Here is an 18,562-nt window from a genome sequence, read left to right as displayed (position 1 = left end):
TTAGACAATCAGCAATATTATATATCTTTGGTCTGAAATCTGAAGATAGTCTACGGCAAAAGAAAAAATTGCAGATGAAGCAGAAGCACTGAATCAGAGTTTGAATAAATCTGTCAGTCAAGAAAATGAAAAGAGAAAACAAATAAAGACGCATCTCCACATCAGCAAAGGCAGAAAATGTTTATCTGCAGCTAATAAACCTTTGCCGCCTCACTTCTGCAGCCGACTGTTTGTTTATTCTGATCCGATCTCGCCCTCTGGCCACCATGCAGAACTCTCGCTACCAGACCTACCAGCGCATGTGGAACTTTATGAACTCGAAGCAGCCCAGCGTGTTTGTGAAGAGCACAGAGGAGGGCATCGCTCGGGTCCTAAACTCCAACTACGCCTACTTGCTGGAGAGCACCATGAATGAGTACTACCGCCAGAGGAACTGCAACTTGACTCAAATTGGAGGGCTGCTCGACACCAAGGGCTATGGCATCGGCATGCCACTGGGTGAGTGGGGAACAGCAAGAGGGAGAGGAATTAGAAGTGAGGAAGGAGAAAAAGAGCTGACTTTTCTTGGTGGATTAAAGAGAAAAAAAAGGTTTTGTGTAAAATGATGACTTCAGAGGCCAATGCTGATAGTTTCACCAAAATGTACTGTATACAGGTCCTTCTCAAAATATTAGCATATTGTGATAAAGTTCATTATTTTCCATAATGTCATGATGAAAATTTAACATTCATATATTTTAGATTCATTGCACACTAACTGAAATATTTCAGGTCTTTTATTGTCTTAATACGGATGATTTTGGCATACAGCTAATGAAAACCCAAAATTTCTATCTCACAGAATTAGCATATTTCATCCGACCAATAAAAGAAAAGTGTTTTTAATACAAAAAACATCAACCTTCAAATAATCATGTACAGTTATGCACTCAATACTTGGTCGGGAATCCTTTTGCAGAAATGACTGCTTCAATGCGGCGTGGCATGGAGGCAATCAGCCTGTGGCACTGCTGAGGTCTTATGGAGGCCCAGGATGCTTCGATAGCGGCCTTTAGCTCATCCAGAGTGTTGGGTCTTGAGTCTCTCTACGTTCTCTTCACAATATCCCACAGAGTCTCTATGGGGTTCAGGTCAGGAGAGTTGGCAGGCCAATTGAGCACAGTGATACCATGGTCAGTAAACCATTTACCAGTGGTTTTGGCACTGTGAGCAGGTGCCAGGTCGTGCTGAAAAATGAAATCTTCATCTCCATAAAGCTTTTCAGCAGATGGAAGCATGAAGTGCTCCAAAATCTCCTGATAGCTAGCTGCATTGACCCTGCCCTTGATAAAACACAGTGGACCAACACCAGCAGCTGACACGGCACCCCAGACCATCACTGACTGTGGGTACTTGACACTGGACTTCTGGCATTTTGGCATTTCCTACTCCCCAGTCTTCCTCCAGACTCTGGCACCTTGATTTCCGAATGACATGCAGAATTTGCTTTCATCCGAAAAAAGTACTTTGGACCACTGAACAACAGTCCAGTGCTGCTTCTCTGTAGCCCAGGTCAGGCGCTTCTGCCGCTGTTTCTGGTTCAAAAGTGGCTTGACCTGGGGAATGCGGCACCTGTAGCCCATTTCCTGCACACGCCTGTGCACGGTGGCTCTGGATCTTTCTACTCTAGACTCAGTCCACTGCTTCTGCAGGTCCCCCAAGGTTTGGAATCGGTCCTTCTCCACAATCTTCCTCAGGGTCCGTTCACCTCTTCTCGTTGTGCAGCGTTTTCTGCCACACTTTTTCCTTCCCACAGACTTCCCACTGAGGTGCCTTGATACAGCACTCTGGGAACAGCCTGTTCGTTCAGAAATTTCTTTCTGTGTCTTACCCTCTTGCTTGAGGGTGTCAATAGTGGCCTTCTGGACAGCAGTCAGGTCGGCAGTCTTACCCATGATTGGGGTTTTGAGTGATGAACCAGGCTGGGAGTTTTAAAGGCCTCAGGAATCTTTTGCAGGTGTTTAGAGTTAACTCGTTGATTCAGATGATTAGGTTCATAGCTCGTTTAGAGACCCTTTTAATGATATGCTAATTTTGTGAGATAGGAATTTTGGGTTTTTATGAGCTGTATGCCAAAATCATCCATATTAAGACAATAAAAGACCTGAAATATTTCAGTTAGTGTGCAATGAATCTAAAATATATGAATGTTACATTTTCATCATGACATTATGGAAAATAATGAACTTTATCACAATATGCTAATATTTTGAGAAGGACCTGTAATGCACAGTGAAGCCAAGAAAAGGAAACAGAAGAATAGGAGCATTAGTCAGAAAATGATCCATAAAGGTTGCATTGGAGGGTTAAATTGAAAAGTAAAGCCCCTGCATAGCCAAACAACTGGCTCCTATTATTGGACAAAAAGATGCAAAAAGCGAGAATGGTTGATTAATGTTTCAAGGTCAGGTTAAAACATTCAATATGGAAATATCAAAAAAATCAAAGTTTACACTCATTTACATTTTTTTGTTTTTTTATCTATCATGGTCAATGTTGTTTTTTCTGTAAGTATTGCTTTAATGATGTCCTACTTCAGATTTATTTGCCCCAATACTTCAGATAAAGAATGTGGTTATAATAAAATGTCATGTATATATTGTTACTTTAAAGTGCAGTAAATTAATCTAATTTTACACTTTGCTCACACACCAATGACTTTTCATGACAATGGATTTTTTTTGTCCCAGCAACAGTTTCTGCATGTCTCCTTCAATATGTAGTATATGTAGTACAAACACTTGTGCAAGTTTACATCTTGCTGGCAGTGCACTCCTATTACTTCTTTCAGCAGACTGTATTTTTACCAGCAGGTCTAGTCTGCTGGTTACTAGTGTGCATCCTACTGCTAGCTTTCTTCATGGCTGTTCTGGAGTGTGTTTGGATTACAGAATGCCAATCTATTTTCCCTGGCTATAATTGATATAAATGTAGATAAATATGAGTAGTAATATGAGCACTAAATGTGTCATTAGATCTGCCTTTGCCTTTAGTCTTAAAATTAGAGGCATGCGAACACTAAGGTTTGCCCACAATTGCCCAAAGCAACAAATAGTTTAGCAAAACGTTTTGAGTCTTTAGTAAACTCATGTATTGCCTCTGCTCAGAAAGTTTTCATGCAGAGAGCTAGGCTACAACAGCAGGTTTACTCTCTGTTTTGGTAGGACTTATTTAATATGCGGCTTGTAACATATTTTGATGCCATTCGAGTTAAATGTGTGAGGATAAAAGTTGTTCTCCTGCTTCATAAACTTAACAGTTTGCTTAAAACCTTTAAATTTAAGGTTTTCAGTTTTGCTCTGAACAGCTCAACTTCAAATGGACTGCTGTCTGAAAACAGAATAAAGAGCAGGTCACGTAGCATAGACATACAGAAAGCTGGACCAGCAATAGAGTGTCTCCTTTACTGTGAATGTATTTGTAAAGGGTCAAAACCCCAGATTTTTTAGATCAGGCAAAGTATTATGGATGACCTACCGTTTTAAAATTCTGATTTAATTTCAGACAGTGATAAAAAAAAAAAAAGGTTGTCTGTCTTTTTATTGTGTCTGTAAATATCTAGTTTCACTCTAAAAGAAATTGAATATTGAAACTACACAGTTATGAAGGAAAATATGCATGTCAAATAAATTTGTCAGGGTTTTCTAACCTAGGACCAGCTAGTCAGAGATGCATTGGCTTTTCCTCTTTACAATCTGCTTTTGCATTGGTGCTTTATGTTCCAGAAAATGCCTTCTCCTTTTCAACTGAAGGAGTAGGAGAGGTGCAGCATAATCAGCTGATTGCAATCTGAAATTTATGCCACTAGGTGTGAGTACAGTCGCCACAATGAACCTTTTCTTAAAATGGGAACTGACTTAGGATTGTTCAGTCAAAAGACCTGCCTCGATTTTATCTTCAAATGAACTGCCAAACCAACCTCAGCTACACAGATATAGGTTTGCCTCTATGTTGTCTTAAGGCTTGTGTGAAAATGTGATTTTGTTCGGTGTCATGGATTAATTCAGAGAAAGTTCTGCAGGTTTCAGAAATATTTAAGCACCAATGTAGAACTATTTTCTGTTTCGCCTTTCTCTTTCCTTCAGGGTCAGTGTACCGTGATGAGTTTGACCTTGCTATCCTCAAACTCCAGGAGGACAATCGTCTGGAGATTCTCAAGAGGAAGTGGTGGGATGGTGGCAAGTGTCCAAAGGAGGAGGACCACCGTGCTAAAGGTTTAATTTTGATTTTAAGACCAATCCTTAATGTAATTAATCACCATTTGCGATAGTTATCCCTCATTTCTCTAACCCTTGCCATTTCCTCAGGTCTCGGTTTGGAGAACATTGGCGGTATCTTCGTGGTGCTAGTGTGTGGTCTACTGGTGGCTATCTTAATGGCTGTGCTGGAGTTTGTTTGGATGTTGAAACAGGCCCCAGGAAACGAGGTGAGAAAGGTATTTAGGTTCCTTCCCACTTGAAAAGCAATAAGGTTTTGCATTGATGAGTAGTAGTAGTCTATTCTTCCAATGTATGTTCCCAGATTTTTATTTTTTTCAATAATAACAGGCTGTCAGAACAGTTATCTGGCTTTTTTTAAGTAATATTTTTAAAGAGTACTGTGATGAAGTCATTTAGAGTGTTATTACTGCTCATTTAAACTGTAGGGATGATAAATCATAATTATACTTGTGGTCCTAAAACTTTATTGCAGTTTAATCTGGAAAGAGGCCTGGAAAGCATTCTGTGGTAGTCAGGGAACTCTGCGTCACGATAAATCAAAGACACAATTATTTATTTTTTTTTAAGTGTGCATGCCATTATCGTTTATTTTCAATGTTATTCTTTAAGGATAAACATTTTCCTTATAGATTTTTGTCAACTCTCCACACTGGGATTTTAATGCAAGAAAACATTGTGTCTAAAGAAAAAACTATTTTTCTTTCTTAGAAACACATTTGTATGGGTCATTCTCAAATACGAATTGTATATATATTATATTTACACATTAAGGAATTAATGGAGTCATACCTGCATGTGCTTTGGCTCTGAGCAGCAGCGTCTGACGCCAAATACAGAGCCTTACAAAACTGTTTATACTGCCTAAGCTTTTACACATTGACTTCAAGTTGCAACCACAAGCTCCAATGTGTTTTACTGGGATTTAATGGGATAGACTAACAGAAAGTAACACATAACTGTCAAGTGGAAATAAAATGATTACAATGAAATTAATGTAAAAAATGTTTTACAATTTAAAATATAAATGTGTTTCGTGCATTTAGAGCTCATGTCCAGCAATTGTTTTTTCTATTTTGCTTTGTATTTAGCTCCAACCATTTTCCCATAAACTCTGACCCGCTTCCCTTTCTCTTCTGAATAAAACCATTACCAGAGCATAATGCTGCCACCACTATTTTTCTCCATGTGGATAGTGTAGTCAAGGTAATGTGCGTACATATCGTTTTGCATGTAGGTGAAATTGTTAAATTTTGGTCCCCACTATTGCATGTTCTTTCATATATTGGCTGTTACCCCGCACATAAATTACTCACAGGGGGATTATCTCTAACTGCAATGGGTATCACTTAGAGGTATCAAGAGCAGAGTGGGCTGAAAACAAATGCACCACACACTTTTCGAAATTACATTTTAAACTCTGTGTGAGAGTAAGAAGTATGGTTAACATGTTAATATGTTGCATAAATGTGTGGTGACTCTTTTTTTGTTACTGTTAACCAATCATTAAGATAATCATGAAACTTGTATGTGTTATGTGTGTCCCTGACGTCCATCAGTCTGTCCTGATCGAGTCAGTCAGTCAGTGACTTGTCTGGCCTCTCCATTTCTCTCCCTCTCTTATCCCCCCTCTATCCTTTTCTTTGATTCCCCTTCCTGTGTGCACATGCAGCAGTCAGTGTGTGAGGAGATGCTGCGGGAGCTCCACGGGATCGTGCTGTGTCAGGACAGCCTGCAGGTGAGGCGCCGGCGGGCGGCGTCCATGCTGCGGCCACGACCTTTACCCCTGGAGGAACGTCGAGCTCGAGCCGCCGCCGTCAGCCTCAGCAACGGCAAACTGTGTGCTGGCATGGGGCTGCCGGAGCCGCTCTCCCACAGACTACCGCAGGAGGCCGCCCTGGTCGCAAGGGGGTGCAGCCACATCCGGATTTGCCCCGAGTGCAGACGCTTCCAAGGACTGAGAATGCGTCCTGCGGGGGCCGGAGGGGCGCTTCCATCTCCCACGCACAGCGAAGAGAGCATAGAGTGGGACAAGACCACAAATAGCAGTGAACCTGAATAACACTCGGGAAATCCAGTAGGACTGACTTTTCCAGCGGACACCTCTTGTTTTTCCAGGGATCAAAGACCATGTGGTATTTTTATTCAGCCATTCTGAGCTCGTTCTGGAAAAGCAGGACAATGCTGTGGACTTCATTATGCCCATGAAGCAACAACCTAAAGTCAGATTTTGAAATGTTTTTTGGATTTTTTTTTTTCCTTGATCAGAGAAAAAAGAACTGATGAACCTGTCTCATTGTGGCCTGTCCCTGTTGGCCCTTTGTACCCTATGAAGCAGGACAGACAAAAACAGCTATGGGGCATTTGTACTATGCAGTATTTTCAGTCATTTATCATTGTGCTGTTCATTTTTTTTTATATATATTTCTGTCCTCTGTTTGATTAATTATAACTAAATATTGTTATTCTATTCTTAAAAAATATATACTTTTTTTTATTTTGACAGTTACCTGTATGAAGATGTATCGCATCTAATGTGCTGCGAAGGAGGGCAAATTAAAGCAAAGTCATCCTTTAAAACTTTTTATTTTAAAAGTGCCAAAAAACATGAGTTACCTTGTGACTGAAAAAAGCACCACAGCCTTCACAGAACAAACAAATTAAACCAAGAAAATAAACATACAGACACACACAGACTTGTTTGTAGTAACACTATTCTTTTATAAAAAAATGTAACTGTCTCTGAAAGACAACGCTGCATTGATGGTGGAATGTCAAATCAGTCCAATTCAGATTCTGATCAAAATGTAAGGTGGTGACTCAGTTGTAACATTATCTAAAAGAATGTCTGTTTTATTTTCACCTTCCTTAAGCTGCTAACACACTATATTTTATCTTCCCACATACACTATATTGCCAAAAGTATTGGGTCACACCACCGAATCAATGGATTCTGGTGTTGCAATCACTTCCATGGCTGCAGGTGTGTAAAGTTTGGTATGGGGAAACTTGACTGGCCTGCTGGTCCTGACCTCAACCTTCTTGAACACCTTTGGGATGAATCAGAGCAGAGGCTGCAATTCTGGTTTTGTCATCTGACAATGAACACACTCCTAAACCTTGTGGAAGATATTTACAGAAAAGTTGAAGTTGCTATTGCTGCCAATGGTGGATCCATCAACAAATTGGACCTTGTAGATTAAGAATAGGGCGTCATCAAAGTTCAAGCAAATGTTAAAGTAGACAGACAAATACATTTGGCAATATAGTGTATGTTGGTGTCTCTACAGCCTTTTTGCAGGGGTACAAACATAAAGAAAGGTTGGGTAGAAGGATGTTTTTCTATTCAGTGCAGTAAAAGGTTATCTGCTTTTTGTCAGGCTGAAATGATTCAGATCAACAGGCAAACTGTTAAATCAGATAATGATAACCTAAGTAAGTACAAAATAGAGTTTTCTACAATGATTTCTATCATTCTATTGAAACCAACCCGGCCACTGTATTAGAAAACAACTGTCACCTTTGTTAAATCACAAAATGAGTTTAATTTCACCTAGCTGCATCCAGGCCTGATTACTGCCGACCAAAACCAACTTAACATCGACTGATCTAAAGAAATTCAAGAACAAATGAGAAACAAAGTGATTAATAAGTCTGGAAAGTGTTACAAAGTCATGCCTTAGGACTTGGGACTCCAGTGTACTTCAATCAGAGCAAATATCCACTAATAGAGAAAACCTGGAACAATAGTGAAATCTTCTGAGGGCTGGTCAATTTACCACAATTACTGCAAGAGTGCATCAACGACTCAACCAGGAGATCTGAAATAACCCACAACAACATCTAAAGAACTGCAGGCCTCACTTATTTCGGTTTAGGTCCGCGTTCATGACAAAAAGAGAAAGACTGGGTAAAAATGTCATTCATTGAAGAGTTCCAGGTTGAAAACAACTGCAGACAAAAAAGAATGCAAAGGCTCACATTTGCCAAAAAACATCTTGATGATTCCCAAGATTTTTGGGACTTATACCACAAATGAGGTTTTTAGAAGACATGCGTTCCCTTACATCTGGTGAAAAACTAACAGCATTTGAGAAAATAACATCATACCAACAGTTAAACATGGTTGTGTTGTCTGGAGCTAGTTAGCTGCTGCAGGACATGGACACATTGCCACCTAATTGATGAAACCATAAATTCCCCTGTCAAATAGAAAAATACTAAAATAGAGTGTCTGCTCATGAGATTGTGATATTACGATGAAGCACTTTGGTTTTGCTTAAAGATTAAACAGCCAAGGGGAGACTGAGGGTTCAGGGTAGTTTAGTTCTGGAGAGAGAATTTTCAGGGTAGCATGATGGAAACGCGCCTGTAGTGACACCACATTTATCACATATTCATTATTTTATTAGCTTTCTTCAGCAGCTGTTATATATATCTGTTTATGATGTAACCAATCGTTGTGCTATACATTCTATGTAAGATTCGGGCCCCTTTTCTGTTGCTCAAATCTTAGAATTGATTTCTTTTTGCCTTGAGATAAAATAAACCTGTTCCACATTGGGGCCAACAAAAAACCCTGGTAAACAAGATTTTACATAAGCAGTTTACTAGTTCTTTTAAATATCAAAACACTGAGGCTTTTATTGAATAGGGTGTTTACATGCCTCTTAGAGATGTATTTTGCTTCAGATGTGATTTGACAGTTTTTATGCTTCATTTCAGCAATAGATCCAGTCAAAGAAATTTGTTTTTAGAGGGTCTGAGTGACAAAAAATATAGACAATGATTCACTCAGTTTTATTTGACTCTCCAAAGAGTTTAATGAATTAATCTAAATCTCAATTTGAACATTATTAATAATTTGCCTTGGTTGGAAGAACATTTGCCTTTTTGCATTTTATTACAAATAAAACCAGAAGCAGTTATCAGAGGTCAGGCAAGAGTCACTGTCAATGTTCTGACTGATTTATGGTAACCTGACAGAATCAGAGGTCGCCCAGACCTGTCCTTATCGCCCCAAACCAAACTGTGGAAAAAAGTAATTGCCTTTGTTAAATCATGCATTAACATTTTCTGCAAAGATGAATTCAATTTCACCTCTCATGTCCAAGACTGATTACTGTCAGATCTGTAGAAGCAAGAAATCCCTTAAAAAGAACCTGCCTGACAACATGATGAAGGGAATAGGATCAGATCAGAACAGATAAGAAAAACAGTGACTGACATCTAGCAGTCTGGATAGGCTCGAGTCATGATTTACAAATGGAGAAAACATGGAACGGTGGTGAACTTTCCCAGGAGTTGCCAGCCCAAATTACCATCCAGGAGGTCAGAAAAGAACCCAGAATAAACAAATTAAGCTTGTGATTAAACTGCGGTGGCATGACCTCATACAGGCAGTTCAGGCTTGAAACAACTCCCCCAATATTGCTAAATTCAAACAATTCAAACAAGAGACAGTTTTTTAATGGTAGTTGTTGCCAACTAGGTTTAGGGGGTTATTACTTTATTACATAGAGCAAGGGTGTTTGGACAGATTTTATTTGTTGTTATAAATAAAATTATCATTTGAAAACATGTTGTATTTATTCAGGTTATCTTTGTCTGATGATAACATTAGTTTGATAATCTGAAATATTTAGGTGAGTAAGGGTGCAAATATTTTTAACAGTACTGTAAGCTGCCATTTCATGGCATCTAAATTAAGATGCAGCATTCATTAGCAAAATTCACATTTCTCTCACTTCATGCATCCATGTTGTCAGAATTTCCTCCTTTAGAGCAAGAAACGACAAAAGAGAAATGCTTCATTGAAGGAAATATTTGCCAGGTTTAAATGTCTTTTTGTATTTTTTATGCATAGTATCTGTCCATTATCTGCTCCAATGTTTTTCAAACCAGCTGACCCATAAAAGTTATGTAAATACAGTGTAATCAGTGAAGTTCTTGGTAACGTTTGTTGTGGTATTTTATTTAAGAGTAATTATTGTTGGACATTTATTGTGTTCATGGAGCAGAATCGTGCACACTCATATGTTGTTTTTGTTTTTTTTACTGGAATCATTTTCAGGGACATAGTCACATTAATTAGTTTAATGGAAAAAAAACAAATCTCCAGACACATTCACTGTAAAATCTGTACATTTTTTTTTAACCATTTAGTCAAATTAATGAGTCAATGCGCGAGAAAAAAACACCCAGATTTTATAAAAGCAGTTTTCATCCCTTTGCTGAATGTTACTAAGAAGCAAGTGAGAGTGTGAAGGCTCTTTCTGCTCTCAATGCAAACTTCTTAAATGCTGAAAGCATTTACAGAGGTGGTAAATCAAGCATAGTGGGAATGAGATTGCCAATTACCTTGAAGGCACGAAGAGCAGTGGAGTACGAATTAAAAGAAATCCCACCGAGACTCTGGGCGACCTTCTCCAGGAGAGAGCTGGCACTGTTTGTGCTTCTATATTTTATATGCTTTATTTTTTTTTTGTTGACATTTTATTTCATTATAAACACATTTCTGGTTTTGTCTCATTTGTGCTATAATGGATTTGACCTTAGCAGCTGTTTAGATCTGTCATGCTGCTGACAACCTCCTGAGTGCACTTTTTTTTCCCATACAATGCCTTTAAAAAGTATTCATACCGATTGAACCTTTTCACATTTTGTCACATAACAACCACAAACTTTAATGTATGTGTGGGGCATTTTATGTGAGTCACCAACACAACTCGCTCACAGTTGCACATAAATGTGAAAAAACAATTATTTAAGTTTTCTATAATTTTTTGACAAATAAAAATCTGAAAGTGTAGCTTTCGTGTGTGTTCACCACCTGTACTCTGATATTCCTAAATAAAACCCACTGCAACCATTTTCCTTCATAAATCCCCTACAGTTTTATATTTCAAGCTCAGTCACAATTAAGGAAGAGCTTTTTTATTTTTGTGAACATCAATTTGCACATGATTGTGCTTTGATCTAAACCATTCTATTACAGCTCTGAATGCATGTTTAGGATTGTTGTCCTGCTGAAAGATGAACCTCTGCCTAGTCTCAAATATTCTCCAGTCTAAAAGGTTTTCTTCCAGAATTGTCCTGTATTTACCTCCATCCATCCTCCCATCAAATCTGATTAGCTTATTTGTCCCTGCTGAAGAAAACAATCCCAAAGCATAATGCTGTCACCACTGTGTTTCACCATGTGGATAGTGTGTTCAGGGTGATGTGCTGTCATTTTTTCAAGACACCGAACATTTTGCGTATTGGGAAAAAAGGTATATTTTTTGGGTTCCTCTAATCAGAGGAAATTATTGAACATGTTTGACTTGTGGTCAACTTTAAATGGATATTTCTTTCTTACAACACTGGCTTTCTTCTATAAAGGCAAGATTTGGAAAGTGCACAGTTTTTCTGTCAGTAGATTCTCTCATTTGAGCTGTGGATCTCTGCAGCTCCTTTGGTGGTATTATGGACTTTTTGGCTGGTTCTCTAATTGCTCAGTCTGTCAGTCTAGGTGGATAGCTATATACCTTGGTAGGTTTGTTGTTGTGCCATACTCTACATTTTAGATGATGCATTAAACAGCGCTGTATTAGATGTTGAAGTCTTGGGATATTGTTTTAGAACCTAATCCTGTACCTCCATGTCTCCACTAGGTTATCTCTGACCTGTGTGCTGTGTTCCTTGGTCTGTTTGTTGATTGATGTTCTCTAACAAACCTCTGAAGAATTCACAGAGCAGCTTTATTTATACTGTAATTAAATTATAGTACACTTCCAAAGGCAATCAGTTGCACCAAAATTTGTTTAGAAGCATCAGAGTTAAAGGGGCATGCCGCACTTTTCAGATGTTTATTGGTTAAAACAGTTGTTAAAAACCATGCGTCACTTTCCTTTCATTTTGTAATAAAACACTTATTTGTGTTTGTCTATCACACAAAATCCCATTTAAAATCTTTCAGACATTGTATCTTGACAAAATGCAGAACAGCTCAAGGAGTATGAATACTTTAGCAAGGCGCTGTGTATAGAAGCAGGGAAGCAGTGATGTGCTGCATGGATTGTCGGGTGTGTGAACGAACAGAAACTGAAGCATCTACCTCTCACTTTTCTCCCAGAGCCCAGTTAACATCTGCACACTCGAGAATCTTTTAAGCAGCTGAGAATTTGTGTGGGCAGAGAGTCTTAGCAGAGGCTAATGAGTTAAACAACTCATGTGTGATTTAAGCATCCACTGACTTGTAGTCCATCTATCACTGTGATTTTCAGTGGATATTATAGTCTCCACTGGATAGTACAATGAACAGCCTGCATCAGATTTACAGTTTAATTCAGACTGCTTCCATTGTCTCCCAGTACCTACATCCAAGTCTTTCTATTCCAGTGTTACAGATGAGAAGTTGTGTCCAGTGCATCACAAACCTGTCACATTGCTTATCTACAGCATGCACCCGCCACACACATACTCACTTCTTCCTGTATGTCACCGCCATGTCAGGTTTATATCACTGCGCTTCTCCTTCTGCCTCTGGTGCTTTAGCTTCATAAATAAAGTGCATCTATTTGCTCACCGCTTCCTGGCTGCTGCTGTTGGATTTATGGAGCCTATGATGAGCACTGAGAGCTTGCAGAGATGTGTGTGAAAAAATACTTCACTCCTCAAGCTTACTGCTTACAGCACATCTACACCAGTCATCCCGTATCTAATGGTTATTGTGCAAGGACTCAAGAGATACCATACACAGAGTTTAATGTAGTTTATCATGCTTGAAGCACCCTGCACAAATATTGGCACCCCTGGTGAAGAGACATCCAATGTATAAACTTATCCAGCCTTGTCTGTCACAGTTCCAGTTGTTTCAATATTGTTCTGACTGTAGATATGGGTACGTTTAGGTGAGTAGCTGTTTTCTTGTAGCCGTTTTCTGATTTATAAAGATCATCATTTGTCTGCCTTACCTGAATGGCATGTTTACTTGTGTTACCCATTTTGACGAGTGGGGAATAAAGGGCCTCTATGTCATGTCATATTTACAAACCCAGTCACAATTGCTGGCATCCCTGGTGCTATATGAAGGTTCATTTAATGTTTAGAAGAGGAAAAGGCTCACAGCAACACAGATCATTTATAACAGTTACCAGATAATATTTTGATTAAAACAAGACCCACCTTGAGTGTTTGTTGCAGAAAAGCTTGATCTTCTTCTTATCTGTTAAGTTAAAATATCAGTAGAGTTCAGCGGACATTTATGTTTGTAATTAATGAAAAGAAAATGCTTCCTTTTTCTGCTGGAATGTCTTCTTAACTGCTGGTTGGCATGTAGATTGCCTCTGATGATTGTTATGGAGACTTGGTGGTCTAGAGATGTTACTCTTTGCAGTTCACCAACTGTCCTCCACATGTTGGCTGTAACTTTATGGGTCATCGTCTAGTTTCGAGAGAGGAGGCTAAAAGAAATACGCCTGTGCTTCATATCATATTTATACCCCACTGAAGCAGGAAGTTGTGGGTTACTGTTTAAAAGTTCTTAGACACTCTGATCAACTTCAGAAATTATGTAGAATTTGCAAAAATGCTTACTAGTTTTGTGTATTTTGAAGGAAGAGTCCGGGAAAGAAATTAAGCTACTGCAATAAAAGATGGATTTATTTAAAGTCTTTTTACACAATGTACAAGGGTTGCCTATATTTGTAAAGGGTACTGTATATCCCACAAACAACCTCTTTGTCCAGAGATAGAAAGCCAAACCACAAAACCTTTATTTTGAATACTTTTGCCCTGTGTTTACCTCTGAGTTCATTATGATTATGGTACTTTGTAATCGCAGCTGTTGATCCTGTTTTTGCTGCCAAGATTGTATCCCTTTGTGTAACAGTTGCCTTCTCTTGTCTGACAGCAGAGACGGGAAAGGCAAAGACACAACGAATACATTCACAGCACAAAAGTCACAAATGATATATAAAATTTTTTCAGAGGGAACAACCATCTTCACAACAACCCTGGTGCAAATTTAACGTAACGTCTTACTTATTTGCATTTGCCATTTTCTTCTTGTCTTTGTTTATTTGCGCTATAACATGGTTATTTAGACTGAACAAATTCTCCAAGAAGCTGTTCCGCAGTGTTTTGTTCTGCGACAGTTGTTGAAACATATTGACCAAAACATCTTGACATGGCTTGTCTTTCAGAGAAATAAAAACGGCGCTCTGTTTACTTTGCTTTGTTCCCCCTCTTTTCATTTCAGCCTGGATCGATTGGAGCTGCAGATGACGAAGCATGGATTACAGAGTGTGTGTGTGTGTGTGTGTGTGTGTGTGTGTGTGTGTGTGTGTGTGTGTGTGTGTGTGTGTGTGTGTGTGTGTGTGTGGTGTGGTGGTGTGTGTGTGTGTGTGTGTGTGTGTGTGTGTGTGTGTGTGTGTGTGTGTGTGTGTGTGTGTGGTGTGGTGGTGTGTGTGTGTGTGTGTGGTGTGGTGGGTGGGATCAAACGTTTCTGTTTATGAGTGTTTTCTATTGCATTTCTCGCATGAACTGGTCTCCATGGAATGATCATTGTGTGGGCATCCTGATTCATCAGCTGGAGGCTCTCTCTCAGTATGCATCATTTCCCAAAAAGCTGGCCAAACGCTGCAGACGGCGGTGTCAAATTAAAGGGTAAATAAAGCAGCCAGCTTTTCACAAAGTCATGAAGAAAACTGAGCACTTATCATATGAGTTTTTCCCAGAAACTGTTTCAGAGAGGTTGACAATACTGCATTCAGTCCTTCTGGAAGTGTTCTTGTTACATCTTGTCATGCTTTAAACCTTAATGTTACTGACGTTTTATGCAATAAACAAACACAATACACCAGTTATATAGTGGATGGTAGAGGACTTAAAATGTGAAGTGTGACATTCATTTGTATTCAGACCCCTTGACTCCGATACCCTTGAATAAAATTCAGTGGCAGCATCATGCTCTGGTAATCTTCAGCAAGCACAGAGAAGCTCGTTGTTAGAAAGATGGATGAAACTAATTACAAGCTAATGCTGTAAGAAGGTCAAGAAGTATTAATATTTCTGCAAGGTGCTGAATATTGATGTTTTTTCCATTAAATTAAAGTCAAATAAATTATATCAAACACAAAGGCAATCTTCTCCCATCAATTATCTTTATGAAGCATTTTTTCTAGAATTGTAATTAGGAGTAAATCACTGTTCAGCTGCCTCATCAGCAGGTACATCCTGCTTATCTTACTTTAATTACTCAGATGGCTGCAGTCAGTCCTATTAAACTCCGAACAAACAGAAGCACACACCCTCTGAGGGCAGCAGCTCCTTGTGGTTTTTAGGGGGAAAAAAATAGTTTTCTTGAGTTAATGTTTTAATTGGTCATTAGAGCACAGACTTATCCTAATCTCTGTGTAAATGACTCATTACCCCAAAGACCAGAGAGACTAACAACACAGCTCTGGAGTCAAGAAAACAATGCACAAATGGTAGCTTTAGAAGTTAAATCTGTTCATCATACTCACTGCAGGAAAGGAAAGATTTCTCAGTCCTGGGCAGCTAAAACATTTTTTCTTGCATAATTATTGTTATTTGCCTTTTTCTTGCTGTAATCTTCTGTGTACCTAATTTTAAAATTTAAAGCTTACATTTTATACACATTTTCAATTAGTTTCTTCCTCTGCTTTGTTCTTTTAATTGTTATCAACAATACTGTATTAGTATTCCTATATGCTATCCCTTGCAAAAGTATTCATACTCATGAATCTTCATGGACTCCACAAACTTCAAATATATATATTTATTTAATAGACCGCCACAAAGCAATGCATAATATTGAAGAGTAGAATCACTGTTTACGGCAGTTACAGCTGCGAGTCTAAGACTGAAATTTTTGCCCATTCATCTTTGCATAAAACACCAATCTTAGCCAGACTGGATATATAGTATCTGTAAACAGTAATTTACAGCTCATGCAACAGATTGTCTTTTAGAATAGGGTCTGGGCTTTGACTAGGCCTTTTTAACATGCTTTGTTATAAACCACTCATTGTATCTCTGGCTGTATATTAAGAATTGGTGTCATAAGGAACACAATCTCCACTCTTTTGCAGCCTCTAACAGGTTTTTCCCCAGGATTACCCTGCTCGTTGATGGTAAGATGAATGGATTTAAATGGTAAATGGCCTGCACCTTTATAGCACTTTATCAAGTCCCCAGAGACCCCAAAGCGCTTTAAACTACAATCAGTCATCCACCTATTCATACACACACTGACAGTTGTAAGCTACATTGTAGCCACAGCTGACTTAGAGCAGACTGACAGAAGTGGGGCTGCCATTCAATCGGTGCTACCGGACCCTCAGACCACCATCAGCAGGCAAGACGGGTGAAGTGTCTTGCCCAAGGACACAATGACTGAGACAGACAGAGCGAGGGTTCTAACCGGTGACAGAACGAACTCCTACTACCTGAGCCTCAGTCGCTCCATTTAGTTCCGTTCATCTTCCCATCTACCAGCCTCTCTATCCCTTCTTTATCATCACCTCAAATAATAGCTGTGGTGTTAACACATTCTTTCACCTGATATGTGGATCTCTGCAGCTCCTCCAGAGTTACCATGTGCCTCTTGGCTGCTTCTCTGGTTAATGCTATCCTTGCCCAGCCTTTCAGTTTAGGTGGACTTTTGATAGGTTTGAGGTTTTCCTATACTCTTTCCATTTTCAGATGATGAATTGATTAGTTGAGATATCGTTTTTTTTTAACCTAATCTTGCTTTAAACGTCCCCACAACTTTTTCCCTCACTTGCCTGCCGTGTTCCTTCGTTACATGATGCTATTTGTTCACTAATGTTTTCTAACAACCCTTACTAATTAGATGACTTTTAAAGTTCTTCTGTCACCGGATTTTATTTTGTGGTATTAAAAGTAAAGGGGGCTAAATACAATTTTTAGATTTCTATTCTTAAAAAATGTTCAAAGTAACAGTAATTATGGGCTAATCTATGTTAGTCCATTAGATAAAATCCCAATAAAATACACTGAAGTTTGTAATTATAACGTGACAAAATATAAAACAGTTAAAGGTGTAATAATACTTTTGCAAGGCTCCGTATTTAACATAGCCCTGTCTCAACAGTTAGGATTCTCCTGTCCAATTTAAACTTTGTCTACTAAGCTATTTAGTTCTATCCAAAACAGACTCTAACAGCCTGCATCTCCTCAACTACAGGAAGTCATCTACTACATCTAGTGGACATTGTGATGCATTACAGACAACCTATGATGCGCCACTGAATCCAGAGAACATATAAATGTGTCTGTGTTGATGTTAGCTGATTGTTGGCTGATGATGTTGTATTTGTGTGTAATTAGGTACATACAATACTAGATTGATCCAAAATAATCCTGCAATAATTTATGTCCAGCAAATTCAGGCCAAATCCATCTGCAATTTGTACTGATTCTGTCATGATTCTCCTCTGTTAGGTGTTTGTTTTTGAGTTTCTTGTCTGTTTATCTGCACTTTGTTGTTCAGCTGGTGTTATTCTTATTAGATTACATTCATGGTCCATTCTTGTGTTTAGATATTTATGCTACGTCTCTGTGTTTCCACTTATTAGGTCCATGCTCCATGTCCATTGCCTCGACCTCAGTGTTGGTTTAGCTCTGCTCCATGTTCTACATCCTTTGCAGTAAGTTAAAAGTTCTGTTATTTAACTTTTCTTCGTACCATGCTGCTCTCACGCTCCTGTCTGTGCGTTGGTCCTGCACAACACCACTCCTTGACAGATTCTAATTTCACGCCATGCTCTTTGTCATTTGATCTGTATCAACCACATCAAGCTGTAAAGGCAAGATATGGTAGGTTTATTTTTATGGCACTAACCATGTACTTTAAGTGCTTTAATGAAACAAGGAAATAATTATCATAAAGAAGCTAGAAATGACAAGAAATTTAAAATGAAGACAAATGCGTTTCTAAAAACTGTTCAAATAGCTAAACCTTTTTTGAAGATAATTTCACCACATCTAACCTTGATTATATGACTAAATATTTCTTGTATTTAGTGTCTAAGAACTATAAATTGTTAATCCATTACTTCCTGCTTCCAAGTGGTGAAAATATGATTTGACATAGATGCCTATTTCTCATAGAAGCTCCTAAAAATGGGAAAGACAAGAGAAAATGCCAATCAAGTAAAGCAAATTTGTGTTGAAATCAACGGATGGTTGCAAAAAAATAACTATTCACCTAATCTAATCTATATATCCAGTGTTAGAAAGAAAATTTTAACAACTGGAACCGTGATGAATAATAC

General features: G+C 38.6%; 1 protein-coding gene across 1 annotated transcript in view; it reads left to right on the top strand.

Annotated features, from left to right (window-relative positions):
* The window catches only part of grik4 (glutamate receptor, ionotropic, kainate 4), a 585,146-nt gene extending 570,673 nt beyond the window's left edge, over positions 1 to 14,473 (top strand). Inside the window, exons 18-21 of the mRNA XM_047391909.1 lie at positions 273 to 498; positions 4,125 to 4,253; positions 4,347 to 4,465; positions 5,929 to 14,473. Coding sequence (XP_047247865.1) covers positions 273 to 498; positions 4,125 to 4,253; positions 4,347 to 4,465; positions 5,929 to 6,318 — 864 coding nt within the window. The 3' untranslated portion in view covers positions 6,319 to 14,473. The remainder of the gene's footprint in view (positions 1 to 272; positions 499 to 4,124; positions 4,254 to 4,346; positions 4,466 to 5,928) is intronic.
* Positions 14,474 to 18,562: the final 4,089 nt, after the last annotated feature.

The sequence above is a fragment of the Girardinichthys multiradiatus genome, chromosome 18 (genome assembly GCF_021462225.1).
Source record: "Girardinichthys multiradiatus isolate DD_20200921_A chromosome 18, DD_fGirMul_XY1, whole genome shotgun sequence".
In the NCBI taxonomy this organism is placed as follows: domain Eukaryota; kingdom Metazoa; phylum Chordata; class Actinopteri; order Cyprinodontiformes; family Goodeidae; genus Girardinichthys; species Girardinichthys multiradiatus.
The sequence above is the reverse complement of the archived record's forward strand: the minus strand, read 5'-3'. Positions and strand labels throughout refer to the sequence as shown.